At 46.8% G+C, this 21,206-nt stretch overlaps 1 protein-coding gene across 4 annotated transcripts in view; it reads left to right on the forward strand.

Annotated features, from left to right (window-relative positions):
* The first annotated feature begins 245 nt into the window (after positions 1-245).
* Positions 246-21,206, forward strand: part of LOC144937210 (tyrosine-protein phosphatase non-receptor type 14-like) — an 81,949-nt gene continuing 60,988 nt past the window's right edge. For all 4 annotated transcript variants that reach the window (XM_078864562.1, XM_078864563.1, XM_078864564.1 and 1 more), the window contains exons 1-2: positions 246-467; positions 6,116-6,285. In XM_078864562.1, coding sequence (XP_078720688.1) covers positions 297-467; positions 6,116-6,285 — 341 coding nt within the window. In that variant the 5' untranslated portion in view covers positions 246-296. The remainder of the gene's footprint in view (positions 468-6,115; positions 6,286-21,206) is intronic.

Raw genomic sequence — 21,206 nt, forward strand, 5'->3', positions numbered from 1 at the left:
AAATTGGCCACGTGCGCAATCGCGCCCAGAGCCGACTCGGCGCAACAAATGAGTGGGGACCAGACGTGGGCGCCCGTCTGCTCGGCGGCGAGAAAATCTCTTCCGCCGAACCTTCGCGAGCGTTGAAGTGTTGACGGCTGGGGGGAGCCGAGGGCCTAGCGGAGGCCGGTGGGGGGGGGAGGGGGGGGGTCGGGTGGGTGGGGGGGCGGCGGGCGGGCAGGCGCCAGATCTCGCCGGGGGGGGGGGGCGGGGGGGTGACTGACGGGGGTGCGAAGCGAGCGAGGTAGCGGCGCGCCATGCCGTTCGGCCTGCTCAAGCGGACGAGGCGCTACAACGTGTCGGGCCGAGCCTGCTTCGTGACGCGCATCCGCCTGCTCGATGACTCGGTGGTGGAGTGCACGCTGTCGGCCGAGGGGACGGGCCGAGAGTGCCTGGAGGCCGTGGCGCAGAGGCTGGAGCTGCAAGAGGTGCGTGCGTGTGTGTGTGCGGACATGCATGCGTGTGTGCGGGCGGACGTGAGTGCGTGTGTGCGCTCGAGGCGCTGGGTGGGGAGTTGGAGGTGAAAATTTGCATTTTTGGGCCTCTGCCGGTAATCAGGGAAATTGGCGTCGTGGATTTAAAATTCTACCATTGGCAAAATTTTGGTTAAAGGCTCCCTTTGTAATATAGTGTCAGGGTGGGCAAACAACACGTGGAAAAACTGGTGTGTTGTAGGTGGATGCTCCGTCATCAGCAGAGCAGACCACATCAAAGTACATTGCTGTGTACTGCACTCCATTTGTTTTTTCTCCTCGTCTTCACCAAACCCACTGGATCGGCGTGCTCAAGTTACGGGTGAATACTTCCCGTAATCCGCGCGGCATGCGGAGGCCCTCATTCAATGGTGCGTTGCCAAAAACGGCCGTACGTGCGAACGTACGGCCGTTTTTTCCCTCGCTTTATGCCGTTAACGCGTTCCAAGGGAAGAGCGCAACAGAGCGAAACCGCATGGGACGGTTGCCTGCCGAGTAGCGCGCAGCGCCAGTACGCACAGACAATATTGTCCCACGTCTGACCGCATAGCCGCGTACGAGTGAATTCGGACCGCATCCAGCGATATTTTGGGTAGAAATAGGTTGGCCACATGCGTGTGCGTGCGATCAAACAAACCGAACCTGCATAAAGCGAGGGGAAACTCATACAGGGTAGAAAGGTGTGAGGCTGTCTGGAAAATGCATTTCTGTGCTCCAATGAGTAATGGAAGTTGATCATCTCTATCAATGGCTTTGAGCCGGTGGGTGGAAATTCCTCATTTTTATGGCGGGGGGTCCAGTCTTTGTGAGCGTGTCAATGAATGGTAACACAGATCCCGAACCCAGGATTCTTTTTGATTCTGGCTGTGTAGCTCTGCACGGGGATTAGTCTTCGGTTACATTATCGGAGATGTCAATTGCATTATCCTTCTTCGGTTGCTATTGCTGATAACAGCGATGACGACTGCCAATTTAATGTGTGCGAGCACCAGCCAGATATTGTGTGTGCCTTTGAAATTGTGTGCATTCCCATAATGTTGAATATGCAGTAAAATTGTCGAAGGACAACCTGGTGGTGAGATGAACTCTGAATGAACGGCACCCCACAGGCACCAAAGACAACAGCGCAGCCGTTACATAAACGACCTATTAAATAACAGGTGTCATTGAGCACATGTGATGTCCCCTGGCCTCTTCCTCTAATAAACATTTGATGGTGGGGAATGCTTGCATGGGAGAGGCAATAAATCGACCCCCCTCCTCCAGCTCCCCACCACACTGAGATCACCTTTCCATTGCGCTATGCGAAGCCACTAACACATGGCCATGCACCTCGTGGGCTGACACATTAAAGCAGGGTGCTCAACATCATGTGAGTGCATAGCGCACATGCTTTGAGTTCTCTGTGATAGACCCCGAGCTTCTCCGGTACACGCTTGCGCACGGAGATGTGCCGTACGTCGGTGGAACGGAATGCAATCGTTTGAGTTTTCAGAAATGTGTGGGTCGCACATTGTGCACGTGCACGCGTATAAATAATGCGTTTGCCGCTTGGGTGATTGCACGCAAGTTAATAAATAGAAGGTCAGTAATTAATTTTCTCTGATCATCAACGAAGGATGTCGGTTCCTATTTTATTTCAGGATGGCCTAAAATATTTCTTAATGTCAGGACTCAATAATTAATGACTTTGTAATAGAGTAAAAAATGTAATTATTTCCCCTTGAGTTAAACTTTCAAGTTTATTTAGTTTTCCTAGGTTAGAGCTCAAGAGACCAGGAGGAGGAGTCTTGTTTGCAAGAGTGACCTGGGGCATTAGGCTGCCAGTAGGGGGCGATTATCGCTATGTACAATCCCAATTGTGTAATTTGTGGCACATTTATGAACTAGTGCAAATTTGGACCCTGACGCCAGCACACAACGGTCTCGTGCCACGGTGGCGAGATGTTGACTACAGAAGGTCGTGGGTTCGATCCTGACCCTGATACTTGTATAGTTGGAGTTTGCATGTTCTCTCTCCCCGTGGTCGCATGGACTTTTCTCTGGGTCCTCCGGTTTTTTTCTCCACATTTAGAAACATGTGTTTTTATTATTTGGCTGCTATAAATTTGCACGTGATAAGCCACTTTGTTGAGATATCATTTGTGGCCAGGTTGCTAATGAAAAAGCTATATAGCTCAGTGGGTCCTACCTGGTAAAATTAAATTATTTAGTTTTTAGTTTACTCTTGATAATGACTTCAGCGGATGTTTCACATCCACTGTGAAGCAGATGGCACGTTGTGTTTGTATGGCTAATACACCTGCGGTTATAATCGGGGCGGCCGATGGATTCCAACCTTGAACCTCTGCCAACAGCCTATAAATGCGCTACCACTTGGCCATGTCATCGCCCTAAGGAGGTCAGCTGAAATCTCACATGGAGGTAAATGGTCTCTCATCTCGATGTGTTTGATAAAATGAGTACCAATTTGTTTGAACTTCAACCAATAGTTGTCCTATAAACACACTCCCCGAGATTTGAAGTTTTCGTCACTGCAAGGATTCATACTCTTTGGTTTTTTCCGGTACAGTCACGTAGGTGTTGCCTCTGAAACGTCGTGATTTAATTTATTTTAATTTTTTACCTACGTGATTTTACTGAAAAAAACTAAGAGTACATTTGCCCCCTGCCATGGGGATGTGGAATTACTACTCCTGGCTTGCGACCACCAACAGAGAAGAACAGAACCAGCTTATCAGTAATTTTTAAGTAAAAGTACACCACGCAAAACTCTTAACAACCGACATTCTATAGTTATTGAGTTACCATACCCAACCCCGAGTGCTGACGAGCTTGATATAATTTCTGACCTTTGCATCACAAGGGGGGGTATAGCTTACACGAATGGAACTTCAGATGTGAGCTTTAACGATTATCGTCTGTCTTCACTCCCGGTCTCAAATGTCATCTCTTGCGCCCATCGTCTCGCCACGCCACTGCGGAGGGAGTTTGACTTTAATGCTGATTTAGGAGCCCAGCCGGCGCCTTTATCTCGAGATTTGTTGTTCTTGAGGACACCCGTGGCAAACCTGTGCAACGGACTTGAAAGCAGCGGCTCCCAAATTCCAGGCCTCTTGCCGCCCCCGCCCCGCTCTCCGACCTCGGCCAACCACAGGTTGAATTTCCATGTCCGTCACCTAGCAGCCGAATAATGTATGTAGTTATCTAAACGACGAGTGAATGTTGCAGTGGACTGGAAAAAATAGATACTGAATAATGGTGGTGGTGGTGGTCGGCTGTTGTAAGGTTCAAAGCTCAGGTAGACATTATTTACATTTAAAGTAATTTATTGTATCAGAAGCTTTTGACATTTGGGCACGATGAAGACAAATTGTTTTGTTGAGCTCGAGTGTGGGATGGCTGAAGGAACAGACCAGGGTGTCGACTTTGCAAACGACTTGGACAAGTGCACAATACAAGTTCTTTTGGGTTAGATGGCGTAAAAAAACCCACCTCTTATTATGGATAATATTGGTCGCGAAAGGCTACGTGTTAATCTAACTCGAACAAGGAATCAAGCGATCATTCTGAGTGGTGGCACCAAACAGCTTCAGCTTTGAGGAATTCTTGATGTTTGAAAGGAAATATAAGAACTCTCATTACTTTTAGAATTGAAACCACAAATCCTATTTTCCATAATTAATGTTGAAAGATGAGGCTATTTCACTTCCGGTCATGGCAAGTTCAGTCATGCCTCGAAATCCTGTAAGTGGACCTCCTGTCCCAAATGGATCTCTTTACAGCAGAGACTCCCCGTCTCGCTGTTCTCAATGATTCGCAGAAGCTTGTGATGTTAGTGGGTGCTTCAAGATGGAAAGCTGTCTCAAAACCATTTAAACCTGTTTTGGCTATTATCAGTTGAGATACTTACAGGGAAGTAACCTCCCTTTTCCTCCCAGTGCAAGCTTTGAGCAAAACGCGTTTCAGGGAAGAGATGCAAATCACATACTTTCGTGCTGATTGTTGAAAAATTGAGTGGGCTTGATCAGTGCACATCGCTAGAAGGCATTATGGTGTACAGACTAGATCAGGGATGGCCAACCTGTAACAGACCAAAAGCCCCAAATTACCCATGAGTTCTGCAAAGTGCCAAGTGGATATATAAGTGTGTGTATACTGTATATTGACAGTTTTCGGCACAGCACGGGAGACATTTATTATTCTTCGGAACTGTGATGGTGCACTCTACATGACACCCCTTTGAGAGAGCCACATGTGGTGTATGAGAGAGCCGCATATGGCTCGGGAGACGCCAGTTGGCCACCACTGGACTAGACTAATCAAAACATTGGCAGCCGAAGGAGAGATTATGCCCCGGTACGACCACCACGGAGAGATAATTTCACGTGCAGGAGTGAGGTGGATTTATACATTACAGGACTCATGCGGGGTATGGCCACGAGAGTGAAGAGTAAGCGGTGACTTTTCACCCACCGCCCACTTCGCGACTCATTGAATTATAATTTTTTTGCATCGTACATTATTTTTGAGTACACGCACGATTGGATTGTGTGTACTGTGAATGTAGGAATCGATTTTTAAGTGGCCAATCAATGCATCCTTACGTGCGCACTCGGGAGACCATCTTCCAGCGGCACATCGACAAGAGGTGGCGGCAATGCATGCGTACGTGACGAGCTACTGTTTCTCATTCCACTGCTGTATGAGTGGCTCCCCGTGCCGTGCGGGTTGTGGGGGTTATATATCCATACTGCACCACGCTGGTCGGGGTGAGTTGGTTGAAGATGGGGACGAGCATAGACGTTGAAGCATAGTGCAGTACAAAAGTTAGTTTTTGCTGCGCTTCTCTCTGCCAACGACGCAGCCCTGCTGCAAGCACCTTACAACGGCCGTTTTTTATGCATGCTGGTCATCCCAACTACCCAGCACTACCCAGGCTCCACTCTGCCTAAATTCTGCAATCTGATGAGATTCGGACCTTTGTTGTTGTTGATGTGATTTTGTCAATGGCAATGAACGGGAAGATGCAGCCCAGCAATTTATTGCTCACGCCACCTCCTGGTGGATGGGCCTCCACTAGAGGGAGCTCCAGGGAGCCCCTGTGGATGGAATTTGATCTCTTCCATGCCAGCCAAACAACCTGGAAGACGTGGGGAGTTACCCGCGCTTTACCGACCTTGCTGATCGACTCACTATGGGTGCCCCCATTTCTTGCTGGGATGACCGAAAGGTGTGGGGGTTTACCGGAGGATGTGGGGAGATTTAAGAAACCTGCCGAAACGTCGTGAGAATTATTTTATTATGTTTTATTTTTATTATTTTATTACTTCCTTTCTACGTGACTTTACCGAAAGAATCAAGATGAATCCCTGCAGTCCCGAAAGCTTTAAATCGAAATTTAACCTGCCCATTGTTTCAGCTGTCACTCTGGGAGAGATCAAATCAAACTGGGGACTTCTGGATTGGAAGTCCACAGTGCGCCAACCGTGACGCAAGGGGGCGGCGTTCTTCCCGCGGTCAAAGACAACGAACGTAAATCGTGACATTTGTGTGCGGTGCATTATTGTCGTCCTCGTCGTCGCCGCCACCGTCCATCGCAGGTGCTGCTCTTCGGACTGTGGTACCGGACTCGGCATCGGCAGATGCGCTGGGCCGAGATGGAGAAGCCGCTCAAGAAGCAGCTGGAGAAGCACGGCTGCGAGTCCGTGGTCAACTTCGGAGTCATGTTCTGCGTCCCGAGCTGCGCTCTACCGCAGCAGGAGGCCACCAGGTGCTGCACCGTCACACAATGGGATAGCTGTGATGATAATGATAATGACAGTCGTAATGATTTGTGTTGCGATACTGCACCCTCCTAAATGCCCGGGGCATCTCGGAGAACTTGATAGGACATCTCGTCTCAACACATTAAAATCGAGAATTCCTCCTCGGAGAGAAATGTCTTTCAGAATTTGTATTTATACTGGAGGAATCCGATGAGCTATAAAGCTCTTTTTCACAGATGTCCAGTCGAGGCGGGTCATAAAGTTGCCATAACAAACAATACAAAAACACGATAGGATTGCAAAGTATAAGAATGGTAAGCAAGTTAGATTTTTTTTTTAACATAAGTATACAAGTACAAGAATGCAAAAGCAATTCCTGCTGATTGTCCAACGCTAGATGCAAGGTGTTCAAGGCAGCAAAACAACAACAACAAAAACAGCTCTAGACCACAGCAAGACAACACACTGTCCCTCAAACATTCGCAAGGGCACCCCCAGTAGCAGTTGTCCCCTGTGCAGCGCAGGGTGGTAACTCGGTGCCTGGCCTGCAAAAGCGGACATCAGTCGTCCAGTAAGGGACCGTGATTGCTACGTTGCAATCCCAATTGAGTAATTAGCAAGGACATTTACATTATTTTTTGCAAATTTGTTTTAAATGACACTTGCCTAGATTTTTCTAAAAACATTTTTTTAGCCTGGGCAGTTCAAGTGCAATTTCTATAAACCCCCACGACTTGCTTGGCGTGGGGAGGTCGTCATCCAGCAGTGGAGAGACAAAACAGCTGTACATTTTGTGAGAAGCCTATTGAGAAAAGAAGTCTCTCGTTCAAAGGAAAATCTAGGTTTAAATAATTGAGTCGGAATAAAATACCATTATGCCAGTTTTTGTTCACGGTAAATTGCTCCAATTGGCTGAATAATAGCAGCGATTTGGCTGTTGTTTTTGTCCGTCATCTTTTTTTACAGGGATTTTTTTTCCCGATAGGTGAAGTGGGCTGCCAGATTTTGACCCAGCACATCATCCCAGTTTCAATTACTTCAAATCGTCAGCTCACATTGCATTAAATTAGAATTCGAAAATCACTCGTTTTGCCATAACTGTTCGGCGCCATAAACATACGGGAGGCCTTTTGGGTGTGCAGAGATGGGTTTGGTGAGGATAACTACGAGCCAGATATTGTCACAGTGGAGGATGAAGCAAACACATGTGATTTCAGTCTTGGTTGGTATGTGTGAAGAATTGTAACGATTATTACATACCCAAAAAAAGGCTAACTAACAGAGTATCAATATACTTTTACAGGAGGGTCATCTCCTGCATTGGGATCATTGGCCAATAATATGAATGTGGGAGGAAATTTGAGTACCCAGAGAAAACCAAAGCTCTCAAGAGAGGGTTGGTGACCGTTTGTAGCCAACCATACTAACCCATACTCTTTGGTTCTTTCGGTAAAGTCACGTAGGTAAAAAATTAAAATAAATTAAATCGCGACGTTTCGGACGCAACACAAGCGTCCGTCATCGGGCGGGACAACCTCAGCAAGAAACAATTGCTGAAGTGGGCAAAAGAGCTGCTAATAACAAGGGGTTATAAAAATAACAAGTTTTTTCTTGCTGTGGTCATCCCGCCTGATGATGGACGCTTGTGCTGCATCTGAAACGTCGTGATTTTTATATATTTTTATTATTATTATTTTTTTTACCTACGTGACTTTACTGAAAGAACCAAAGAGTATGGATCCTTGCAGTCACGAAAAATTAAAATCTAGACATGCTAACCCATGTCTACAACACCTGGCAAGCACTGGTTGCCACCCATTTAAACACGAAGCAGCTTCAACTCTTGCGTAGCTTCTGAGATATGATAGGATCAGCCACATTTATGGTGATACGATCCATAACATAGGTTATTTTAGTTAGATTGCGAAAATATGAATGTGTCGTTAAACCCACCCACCACCTGACACTGCCAATTAGTAAGGTTTGTCACGTGAACAAAGCGAGCCAATTGGTTACTACTTCAGCGCAGCGGTGTGTTGGAGAGTAAACTCATAAGATTTACAATTCTAGTACATCTATGGTGATATGGTTGTTGTAAGGCTCATTGAAAGGGGTTAGATGGTGATGGGACTGTGGTTAATTAAATATGATTGGATAATTGAAACCATAGATACTGTTGACCTCTGTCTGGGGCATTCCACAAATGTTCAATGCAAATACTGTTCTGTGTGCGGAGGGTCTTCACATACCACCTTTAAAAAGATTGTCCGTTTTGACAAAACGGCGTGTGGCTGTTGCTGCTGGCAGCCAAGGCTGAGAACACACACCGGAGGCTGGAGCGATGACATCAGCTGCTCGTGCGCGAGTGCTACAGATGGATTTTTGCGTCCGACCGTGAGATACGGCGACGTTTTTGGGGGGGTTGAGAGGGGTGGTTTTTGACCAGCGTCTGGGTCATGGCTGACGATGACGGTGATGACATTTGCACGGCAAATAAGTACGAAGCCGAACTGCATATTTTCGAACTGATTTTACCACAGGTGTGTGTGTGTGATAAAAAAAACCAAAATCTAACGCTTAGAGTTGTTTACACCATTCCCAATGTGTGACGTTTGCAGGATTTTTTTTTATATTCGTCAGTCTTGACGCCCGGTGACGAAATTTCTGACTGGGTGTATCGGTCTTGCTGCTGTGACATCCACCATCTGCAGAGAGGAAACGCAAAGCAAAATGTTCCTACAGCTCTGGTGTTTGTTCACACCGTTCGCCCGTGGGTGTGACCTTTGCAGAGATCTAAAACAGCACGTGTGTGAATGTCAGCACTTTGTAAACACCTGAAATGGAACAGTTTTCTTCTTCTCGCGTATGGAATAGTTGGTGTACAGCAACCAACATTTCTATATCCAAGCTTGAAAGCCACGTGACGCCATTGGGTGAGGCTGCGATGTTCATTTGGTCGATACGTAGTTTTGGGGCCTGTTGTTCTGGTTTAAGTGGCCTTGACAAGGGCTTCTCTCAGCGTTTTAAGTTACTCTTCTTGCCGTGCGAGTGACATTGGTTCGCATGTGGAAGTAACTGCACAGGTGGACCAAGTGAAGGTTGTCGTCACCCACTTGTCTGATGCCGACAGTAGCCCGGGCTGATTTTTTTAATATATTCTCATCCGAACCGATTTTCGAAAGAATCGGACGTAAAAAATAAGTGTATTTTACTCGATGGCGGACGCTTCGAGCCTTTCGGAGAATGTGGGATTTTGGAGCTACAAGTGTTGCCGTCCCCCATACATCCACGCATTTATTTATTATTTTTCAAATTCTCTATCGTGGAGAGCAGTTAACAATGTTCGTCATACTTGGCTGTGCACGAATGACCACGTGAGGTGATTGATGGCATTGGGAGGCTTTCTTGGCTCGCGTGTGGGAGTTTGCCTTTGGTGGGAGAGAATTTATGTTTAAAAAAAATATTTTATATATATAAATAAATAGAAACCTTGTGATTTAAACCCAAAAAGTTGCCAGGGAAGTTGGGTAATAAACCAAACTCTTCAGGGTCAGGAGTGGTTATTTTTTTAATTGATTCGTGCTGTTGAGTCATGTGCGACCAAATCGGCTGGAATGCGCCCGGTCTTGGGGTTGAACTCGGGTGCGGCGCTGGGATAGGCGAACACCACGCACGGCAGGTTGCCAGAGGCTGCGGGGCTACTTTGTGGGCAGCAGGGGGCAGATCAGCAAAATTAATCGTTCTCTTACTTCTGTCGACTACGTGTGCTCCCCCGCCTTCACCCACGCACACTGACCAGCGTGATGAAGTATGGTCAAATAGCCACCACGACCCACATGGTGTGGGGGAGGCCCTCATCCAGCAGTGGATTGACAAATAGGTGTACGTGTACGTTTTTCACGTGTCCAATAATTTTCTGCTTTTCTTCAGTCATCGCCAACCGTAATTTATTCTATTCGCAAACCCCACCTTCTAAGTTCATGCTCTTCACAATACTGAATTTAAACATTGGAGGTTATCCGGCTTCGAACATGGTCCTAACCGAAGCCTGCTTGTATTGTCAACACCGAAAAACATCGCCAGCCGATTTCTCTTCACCACAGTAGTGATTAGGTCAGGAGGTCGGCAAACCAAAATAACCAGAGGAATTTTTTTTTCGAATGCGGTAAAAACCTTAATGTTTAAAGAGCTGCAATGCATGTGAATACAAGACTGTGGTCTCGACAACACATTCCTGCGGAGGGAGCTGCTGGTGTATTCCGCAAATATGCCCGACTGTGAGGGCGGGCACAAGCCGGCGTGAGTAGGTTAAACGTTGAGTTTTATAAGGGCACCACGGGGTGACCAGCCCCTCCCCACTCACCCCCCACCCAGCCCCACCCTCCCCACCCAGCCCCTCACCAGCCTCCCCACCCAGCCCCTATCCACCCTCCCCACTCAGCCCCTCCCCACCCTCCCCTCCCCACCAAGCCCCTGTCTGCACGACGGACGGACACAATAATCCCCTGTGGGCTGGTGTAACCTGGCGGTTCCTACCAGTATAACGAGTCATGTAGCAGCGCCTTAAAGAGCCGCGTGCGGCTCCGGAGCTGCTGGTCGCCGACCCCTGGACTAGGCCATGCTCTTCGCTCCACGTGCTCACATTTGAACGTATGCACGCCCACACTAAGACGAAGCTTCCCTGTGCAGCCATGCAGATTGCTGGGGCAAGTGCGATTTACTGAACACCTATTAAGGGTGGCACGGGGTCAATGAGGTGGACAATGCCCGGCCGCCTGTGTCTCCCCGTTGCTCATGATTACACTCAACACCAGGTACTTATACTGGTAGGAACCTCCTGGTTACACCAGCCCACAGGGGATTATTGTGTCCGTCCGTCGTGCAGGGAGGGGCTGGGTGGGGAGGGAGGGGCTGGGTGGGGAGGGTGGGGAGGGTGGGGAGGGGCTGGGTGGGGAGGGTGGGGAGGGGCTGGGTGGGGAGGGTGATGAGGGGCTGGGTGGGGAGGGTGGGGCTGGGTGGGGAGGGTGGGGCTGGGTGGGGAGGGGCGGGTGGGGAGGGGCTGTGTCGGGAGGGGCTGGGTGGGGAGGGGCTGGGTGGGGAGGGGCTGGGTGGGGAGGGTGGGGAGGGGCTGGGTGGGGAGGGTGGGGAGGGGCTGGGTGGGGAGGGGTGGGGCTGGGTGGGGAGGGGCTGGTCGACTCAACGTTTAACCTACTCACGCCAGCTTGTGCCCGCCCTCGCAGTCGGGCATATTTGCGGAATACACCACGCCGCGCCGCCGTTGACCCTGGCCGTTGACCGAGCAACCCAACGTTCCTACCAGCTCCCTCCGCAAGGACAATGTGTTAATGGCCGAGTTTATCTCGGGGAAGCCCAGGACTGGTTCACACATTACTCGCCGCCGATGTTAGCTATGGTTATGTATTGAACTCGGGTCATCGGCTATGATCGCCACTCGCTCCTGCGTGCGTGCAAAGCAATATGAAATACATCATCGCCTAATAGACGTTACAGTCGTTCCCTTGAGAGAGATCATTAAAAAAAAATGTTCGAATAGAAAAAACCTGAGCTTCATTTGGAATGCACAAGTGAAATTATTTAACTCGCGAAAATATTGTGAGACACAATAACTTCGCATTCACAGTGCGCCATGCATTCCTTTATTTCCTGTTGAAGTTGTAAAAAAAATTGTAATTTGAGCAATAGACTGCTGCTTTTTGATTGTTTTTTAAAAGGAGGGGAGGGGGGAGTTGGGGAAATCATGCTGGCAAGCCGCTTGTGAGTGGAATAATAATTTTTCATTTTTGTCTTTTATGAAATGATGTGCTTTTTTTATTTGAGTTAAATATTCCACAGCACAGTAGTGAATCACAGCGTGGTGCCGCATTGAAACCAAATCCTTTAAAATATCATACACCATGCGTAATATCACATGACACCACGTAGGTCGTGAAGTGCTTCATCTTGCTATTTGTAGGATGAGTTTGTCATACAAGCCCATGGGAAGAGCCGACTTAACGTCTCTACCGAAGGACAGGGCACATTCTGCTGTATAGAACGATATCTTTTTTTATTTGACTAGATTAGGCCCACTGAGCTATATATATCTTTTTCAGAAGTGACATGACCACAAATGATCGTTCAATGAAGTGGCTTATCACGTGGAAATATATGGCAGCCAAATTGTATCAACACAGGTTTCTAAATTTGGATGGCCTGGAGAAAAATCCACATGACCATGGGGAGAGAGAACACGCAAACTCCAAATATAGAGGCGCTAGGGTCAGGATCGAACCCATGACCTGTATACCAGGCGAGGTAGTTTATATCTCACCGTCATCACGTAACCTGAAAAGTGTAGTTGATTATGCTTTGAAAAGCATTTGAAAAGCATAAGCAACTAACTGCTAACAACCTTTCAATTTGATGAAGTGTATTTGCTATGAACGTGTCGAATGAAGAATCCTTCAATAAAATAAAATCGGCGTCTATTGGCAAAGGAAGTCTTACTAAATTGAAAGCAAAGAGCTCAAGTCGTAATTCTGCTCATGAAGAGCAACCATTCTTCAGACATCCAAAGATCCTTTGGTCTACTGGCGTATGGCAATTGGATAAAAGCCATCGATTGCTGTGATGTAATCTTTTTTCACGGAGGTCTTGTGGGACCCTGTGTCCGTTTGATAAAAAAAATAAACATTCTTTTGATGTCCAGGCTTTAAAAGAAATAAATGGAGCCATTTATATTGATGTTTCCCTAATAGCGTATAAACGTCTGACACGATAATGACTTGTGGAAGGTGCAGTTGTTATTGAGAGGTCTTAATCCAGCAGTGGACTGAGAATGCTCGATGGCGATCGATAATGACTGCAATTACTCGGGGCTCTTAATCACAGCACTGTGGCTTCCTCACACAGCGGATTCGTGGCAGAGGACGTCGCTCGGCTCTAAGAAAGCCATTCGCTAATTTACGGTCCGTTGCATTGCACTGTGATCCTACGCAGCAGCAGCAGAGAATATATATTTATTACGTCTTTGTACAGCCCAGGTGACTTCTTGCAGAGTGCATTTGAACACTCATCTCAACGGCAATGGACTCAGCCTCGCTGTTCATGCCTCGTGCCTCGATGGAAGGGGCGTGTGTCTTGTGCAAACTTTCTTGGTGTTGAGGTCTACTACATTTTGATCCTGCTATCAGGCCTGGGTTAAGTGCAGTAAATAGAGGGATGGCTTTCAGGCAGGGAAGTATTGCTTTTATCCTGGCTGTGACGATGAAACTCGCCGCACACGACAAGAGCGGGGGGGGGGGGATCCTATTCATGCGATTCTGTTTATCCCGAGTGATCGCATGGTCAGCTCATGGAATTGATGAACACTAGGTGGCTGCATGGCATCGGGAGGTTAATGTTTGTTTTGGGGGCGGGGGGGGGTGACAGAGAAGAGTCGAGTGGCTATTTAAATTTCTCTTGTTAGGATCTTGAGCCGACGCGCACGTGAGGTTTTTATGCTTCGGGGTTGACGAGTCAAAAGGACGTATTTAACTTTTCATTTCGGAAAAAAAAGGTCCACGTTTTAATTGGACTGGCTTGCCCAGCTTGTCGCCGCCCGAGGCCAACTCGTCGTTTTTTTTCACGCACCGCCGCTGATGGCTGGCAGGAAATTGAAGTTGAAATGAAAGCGGGGCGCGTGTTAAAGTGTGACCGCCAGCGGATGTGCACGCAGCCATTCCGCCTTAAATCACCGCCGGTGTGACTCCCTGCACAACGGGGCTCAAGGCACGGGAATTGGCGTTGGCCGGTTTGGCGTTCCATCCTCATTGCCTCCGATTAGGCGGTGCTGGGACGTTACCCAAGGGTGGGTGTCACGCCGCATCGTCGATTCAATTCGTCGATTCAATTGGGTTCCAACGCTCACGATGCGTGCATTAAGCCACGTGTTTGTGTGTGCGTGTGAACATTTTATTGGGGAGCGGTAGTGCAATGGTGAGCGTGCTATGTTACGAACCCGGCAATCCGAGTTCAATTGCCGTTCGCGGTCCACACTAGTGACGATTATCTGAATCGGTCCTGTGCATCCTCCAGTTCAGCTCTACCTCAAATGAGTACCTGGTACGGTGTGTAAACATCGCCACTGGGGAGACAAAGGTGGCCAGGCATGGTGCTGGCCACCCAACCCCTCGTGTGCCGTACCGACCTTCATAGGTGCTCGCGAACAGCACTTGCCCCTCCAGTCTGTTAAGGCTATATGGAGGGATTTTGTTTTTGTTTTGCGAACATTTCAGTATATTTGATGCATATACGTTGTGGCAGTGGGATGCGGCATGTTTCGCCCCCTGCGCGATGAATCTGAGTTTGATATCAGTGGCGAGGGATATTGAAACCAGTCCTGCATGGTGTCCCCTTCACCAACTCACACTGACCACAGTAGTATAATACAGATAGTCCCCGAGTTACGATGGTCCGACTTACGATATTTCGATCTTTCGATGGCGATAGCGATACGACAAAATTGTAAAATATTTTAAATTTCGTTCGGCAGGCAAACGCAGCAGCGTACGAGATACGATACTGGATTTTTTTTTTATAGCAGATAGGATTGTTTCCTGAAAAAACTTTCTATTAAATTGCAGTTCTTATAGGTAGGCTAAGAATTTACCTTGTTTTTTACTTTACATTTTACTGTGCAATACAGTGTTGTAATTAATAAATACATACAGTATATAGTTTATACTGTGCGGTACTGTAAATTGCTTTGTTTTGCTAAATTATCACCATTCTTTAAGACTCCTGGGTAGGCTAGGCCATCTTCTACTCACGATATTTTTGGCTTACGATGGGGTCGTCGTAACGCATCTCCATCGTAAGTAGAGGACTACCTGTATTGTCAAACAAGCAACTATGAGCAAGACAATGTGGAAGAAGTGTTCAATCGGCAGTGGATTGACAAAGGGCCGCAAAATGTGTTCATGTTGTGTGCAACTAGTTCATGTGACCCCTGCAGCCACTAAACGCATTGCAATGCACCAAATCGTGAAGCAAAAAATAAACTTATTTCGTGGAACGGCAATGCCCGAATCGTGAACATTCACTGGATAGATAGTCGGTTTGTGAATTGTTGATCGCCTGATAGCAAACATGTACTCCATTGCATCGTTTGTATGGATGTGAAAATAATTCGTGTGAATAGGCTCCGTCAGTCTACTTCAGTGCTGTGATAAAACAGAGGCATTTTTTTCTCTCAAAGTGCCTAATTTACTGCATTACTACTTTGTGCCTGCTTACAAGTACTATTTTTCGCCTGTGATCACATGGGAGATATTATTCCAAGTCATAGCTGTCACTTCGGTAAAACCTGATGTGCGGATAACGAGGTGCGATACGTACATACGTAGCCGGGGCATGGTGGCACACGCTCGCAATCACATGCTTTGGAGGAACGAGTTGAATGACGTAGATTGATCTGGGAAACTCAAACCCGTCGAGAGGGCTGCAAGGTGGCCAAGGAATGGCATTGCAGCAATCGTGGCTTTTGAACCTGCCTCTGCGGACATTCGTGGAGTTTTGACTAAGTGCTCCGTTTTTAACCTCTTACAAGAAAAACACCCTTAAAAATGAATCGGCTAAGCGTCCCAATGTTTTTAGGTCCAGATCTGATAAACAGTCCCAAGACTTTTGTTACCCACTTGGGCAACTATGATATTTGTAAAAATGTAATTTCATGAGAAAATGCCATTCTGGCTGCAAGTGTATTTCCAGGGAATGCTAGGCCGTGTATTAGTGAGCAATAATAGACACCGACAGACACTTCCGTGGAGGATACCGCATTCAAACTGCCTGCCTCGTGGCACATGCTTTAATATTTAATTTTCACTGTCACAGTGTAGGTGAACTTATATGATTTTTTTGTTTTTGATCATAGTTTACATTTAATTTAATTAAATCAGGCATTCATTTGTTTTTCTCAAAATTGCGTTCTTCTTCTTCTTGTGCTGGAAAATAAAGTCATCACGTTATGTGCCAAGCAGAGACGTCCACAATTTCAATGGGTGCGGAACTGATGGAGGCACTGTAATACGCATAATTTCATTTCCACTAGAAACAGAATGCACAGCCACCGTACGCACGCCATTGCCACGGTGCTATTTTGGAATGCCGAATGCAAATCCCATCAGTGTACATAAGGTTTGTTCTTAGTTTTTAATCCCCACTGAAGTATAATTTTGGTTTACAAATAATGGCAGCGTTTGCCGGCGTTGAGATGGTATGAGATGTCTCGCTTTCTTGTAGATTTGCAGCTGTCTGTGACTGCTGTTATGTTTGTGGATATTTGTAGAGTGCAAATTTTTCCATTCCTTTCATGGTTTTGTCCCAGTTGGTCTAAGGTGTCTGAAGACATATTTGTTGTGAGAGATGCAGTTCCCAGAAAGTTGCGTGTGGGTATGTCTTTGTGTGGTTTAGTTGTGTGGCCGGGAGTCAAGAACCATTATATGTTCACCTTGGAGTGGATGTCTTCTGGCTTTCAATTATTTAACAAAAAAATGTTTAACCACGTTTTTCGATAAGATTCCATGGCTGTACCATCAGAACAATTTCCATATGGTACAGATACAATGGGAGGTTTATCGATGCCTGAGTGCGGTCAAGGGATGGGTCCCTAACGATCAACAATATTATATATGCTCATGACCTGGTAATTTCTGCTTACTCTGAGAAAGAGTTGGAGACTGGAACCTAGAACGTGCCACTAAGAGGTAGGGCCTTACCATTAACCCCACATAAACAAAGCATCTGCCTGGGTATTATTGTCTGTCATTAAACACTCCACCCTCTCAACTCTCCATGAGTGATGGGGCAGTATTGGAGAGAGGGAAGGAGTTCCCATACCTGAGCTGGGTGCTTGTGACTAGTTCCGGTTGGGCAGCAGAGGTCTCTGAATTCAATGAGCGGCATTATCTTTTCATCAGCTGCGTAATGCTGTGTGAAAGCTACCTGGCCTGTCCCTCCATACAAAGCTCCAGGTCTTCTCAGCCACAGTAATGCTCACCCTTTATGATTACAAAACTTGGACCCCTCTGAAGGAACATCTGTGCCAGTTTGAAACATTCAGGCTGGAACTAACTTCTATCCATTTTGCGTTTACCAAGGCTAGATTGTGTGATGAACTTGCAGATCCTTGAAAGATCTGGACACAGTTCCATCAGTGAGCTCCTCCGGCAGGCAAGGCTTCATTGGTTGGGACATGTAGCTCACGTGCCTAGCCACCGCATGCCCAAGCAGCTTCTGATTGGCCAGATAGAGGCGGCTAAATGGGCATGGCATTGGCTAGAGAAGAGATGGACTGATGTGGTACAGGAGGATCTGGAGTGGAGTGGACTTGCTGATGACTGGTTCCGGCGGTATCAAGATCGGCCTCTATGTAGGAGGCTCATGACGGATGCTGCTGGGCAGATAGACGGATGTCGCCCTCCAACAACAACGGAGAGCAGAGTAGCAACACTTAAAAAAACGAGCGGAGCACCAAGCGGGTAAAGCGCAGCAAGTTGGCACAGTAGAGAGTCCAGGTAATGCATCTGTCGGCCATCTCACTCAACCCAGAACACCTGAGGCTGTTCTGTGACCTGCCCGCGAGCCTTCGACACGTCACATGGTCTCAAAGTGCACCTAGTCTGGCACAAGCACTGGGGTGACAGCACCGTCACTTAGTGGCGAATGGCAGCTGTTGTGCCGTGTAGTGGTTAGCACACTGGGCTACGAATCTGGCGACCTGAGTTTGATTCCCGCTCATGGCGAGCATCAGTGGCGAATATCTGAACAGGTCGTGCGTGGGCCTATGAAATGTCGACTCGGCTTCATATGCCTACCTGGTGGGGGTGGGTGTACGCTTGCCTCAAGAGCCTCTATGTGTAGGCTCTTTGGGAATTTTTGTTCAATCTTTGTCTCGATGTGGGTGGATGTGTGTAGGTGTGTGCATGCCAAGTACCGAAGTGTTTGTGTAGGTGTGTATGTGTAAGTGTGTGGGCGCTTGCTAACGGAAACTACCTCAACAAGAAGAGCTTTATACGCGTATGAGGCGTGGCGACTGGGAGCAGCGAAGAGCTTAAACCATTAAGTGCCTGTTTAGTTTGGTGGAAGTGCATCCAGGCCATTACCAGAATAATCGGCTGAACATTTGGACATGCAGCAAAAAAAAACTTTACTCTTTCATTTAAACATTAATGCAACCAATTTTTTTTCTCTAAATAAATGCATTAATTACAGAAACAGTGGTGTCTCTGTGTACGATGAATAATGAAGAGTTTATAAAAAAAATTTTTTACAATAGGTGGACAGAATTTGTCATTTATAATAAAGTTAGAATAAAATAATTAAAATAAATAGTTTTCCCGTTTATTCGTCAATCCACTGACGGATGAAAGCCGTCCTCCTCATGTCTGGCCAGTCATGGGAGTTTGACCATACTTCACCATGCTGGTCGGTGCGAGTTGGTGAAGGTGGTGAGGCCCAGGACTTGTTCGCATATTAAGATATCACTCGCCACTGATGTTAGGCTGTGGCCGGGAATTTTACTTAAGTTACCAGGCTTATAGCGTTGGTGCCCTAATCACTGCAACACCACTCTACCACACCCCCCAGTAAAAGTAGAACATTGCAAGAGTAATGATGTATTTCTCAAGGGAACTTTTGAGGGTCTTGCGTTTCAGCAGTAGATCCATTTCTCGTGCAGTGTTGCAGCGTATAGGGGGGGGGGGGGGGGGGGCTACGTGCTAAAACACTCGACTCAATCCATAATTGACTGCATCTCATTCTCGGTCTCAAAATTGTTGAACCCCTTCGACTCTGCCAGTCCAATTTGGCTCGTTTGTAAAATAATAGTTTGAACATGTGCGGCCTCCTTTTTTTTTTGCGGGGAATAAATACGTACATGCAAAAGCGTGCGTGTGTTTTGACGACCGGTGTGGTGGTTAGCGCTACTCTGCTCAGAACCCCGGCGACCCGTGTTAAATTTCCTGGCAACGGTTGACGTTAGTGGTGATCATCTGAACAGGTTTTCTTTCCCAGGTCAAGTCAGCCTTCAAATGAGTACCTGGTTCGGTACGTCATCTCTTGTGAAAACATGGGGCTTCTGCGCAACCCAACACTGTGCTTGTCAGCACCGCAATGCACCGCTCAAGATTTGGCAATGCCGACACCAGAAAAGCGGTGGCCTGTGCAGAATATTTGGAAGAGACTATAAAGGTTGGATCGGTACTGGGGGCGGGAGACAAAGGCATCCAGCCGTGGTGTTGACCATACCGTTCCAGTGCTGTGCTACTACTGTGTTGGAGCAGTGCTGCAATGGTTAACGCACTAATTTGTGAACCTGGTTTAACCCCTGCCTTAGTGAGACGCTTGCTAACCGGCAGTCTGCATTACGCATGCGTGTATGTTGACGTTCTTTCGTACCATACGTAGCCAACCGCGCTAATTGGAGGTGCCGGGGGAAGGACAAGGCACGAGACACGAAAAGCAGCTCCTAAGAAACGAGTTTTTTTCCAATTTTACAGCTTATACGTGGGCCGTTGGCCGTTTTTTTTGTATTGGATGGTTGCAATGAGCTGACGTACACACCGCTGTCCTCGGTTCTGTGTGTGCCCTAATTTACGGCTGTGGGCTTTACTTTGTGCTCTCGCCAGGCATTCCCCCCCCCCCTTACCAGAGCATCGTTGTCTTGCCAACAACACCGGAGGCCGCACACCCGCGTGACATCTGCAGACTTTGGTGGGATGGTGGGGGGGCCCTGCTGTAGCCGTGATTGAGTTCACCTTTCTTGCTCGGGCTTTTCAACTTGCTAGTTGGCTCCGTTATCCATGCGCATTTCGATGGCGTTAGGAATCCGTCGTTCTTGCATATCGTTTGATTCGCCGAGATATTAAATGAATACAGATGTCAAAATGAATCTGTCGAGGATGTTTGATTCGTGAGATATTTTTTCCCATTAAATGCCAGGTAGTGTGTGTCGAACCGGAGACAATCCGATGCATGTGTGTAATTATTCACGAAGAGAAGGATACCTGTCTGGAAATCAAGGAAATCTGAAAGATTCTTGAAGCTGGAAATGTTTGGCAAATCGTATGGAATAACTCGTGTGTTGGCTACAATGTTTGAGAACGCCTCAGCTCAGCGGACAAAAAATAAACGTCACTATTAGGTGTTCTAATCTTATGTTTTTAAAAAGATATACACGAATGATCTTGAAATGTTCTCCACGTTTGATGTTATCCTCGGGCGACCCAGATAGTGTATTGTATGGTGATCATTATATTTTTTTATAACATTGGTAATGGTATCTTCGGTTTATACAACTATTAATGAGATAATTAAAATTCGTTGGTTTTTTCGGTAAAGTCACGAGAGATAAGTTCTTGAACCTTTACCGAAAGACCCAAAGAATATGAATTCCTGCAGTCACGAAAGCTTTAAGTCAAGAGATAATTCAAATTTAGGACATACATTCTATTTTGCGTTTTTTGTAATTCCAACTCAAGTTAAATTACGCTGAGTGGCTATGTTGGTCTTATTTTAAATTATAATCACCGTTATGACAGTTGGGAAAATAACCGTGGTGTATCATTAACGTAATCAGTTGGGGTTACATTTAAACAAAATGCTGATGAACCATAAGAAAGTTGACATGATGATAGCGATGATGATAGTGATGAGATATAATCGATGACGACGACAATGATGATAGCGATGATGATGATAGCTGATAGTGATGATAGCGATGATAGCAATGATGATAGCGATGATGGCGATGATGATGATAGCAATGATAGTGATTGTGATGATGATAGCAATGATAGTGATAGCGATGATGATAGTGATGATGATGATCGAGATGATGACGATGATGATAGATATGATGATAGATGATGATGATAGAGATGATAGC

Source organism: Lampetra fluviatilis, chromosome 18, assembly GCF_964198595.1.
Source record: "Lampetra fluviatilis chromosome 18, kcLamFluv1.1, whole genome shotgun sequence".
Taxonomy (NCBI): Eukaryota; Metazoa; Chordata; class Hyperoartia; order Petromyzontiformes; family Petromyzontidae; genus Lampetra; species Lampetra fluviatilis.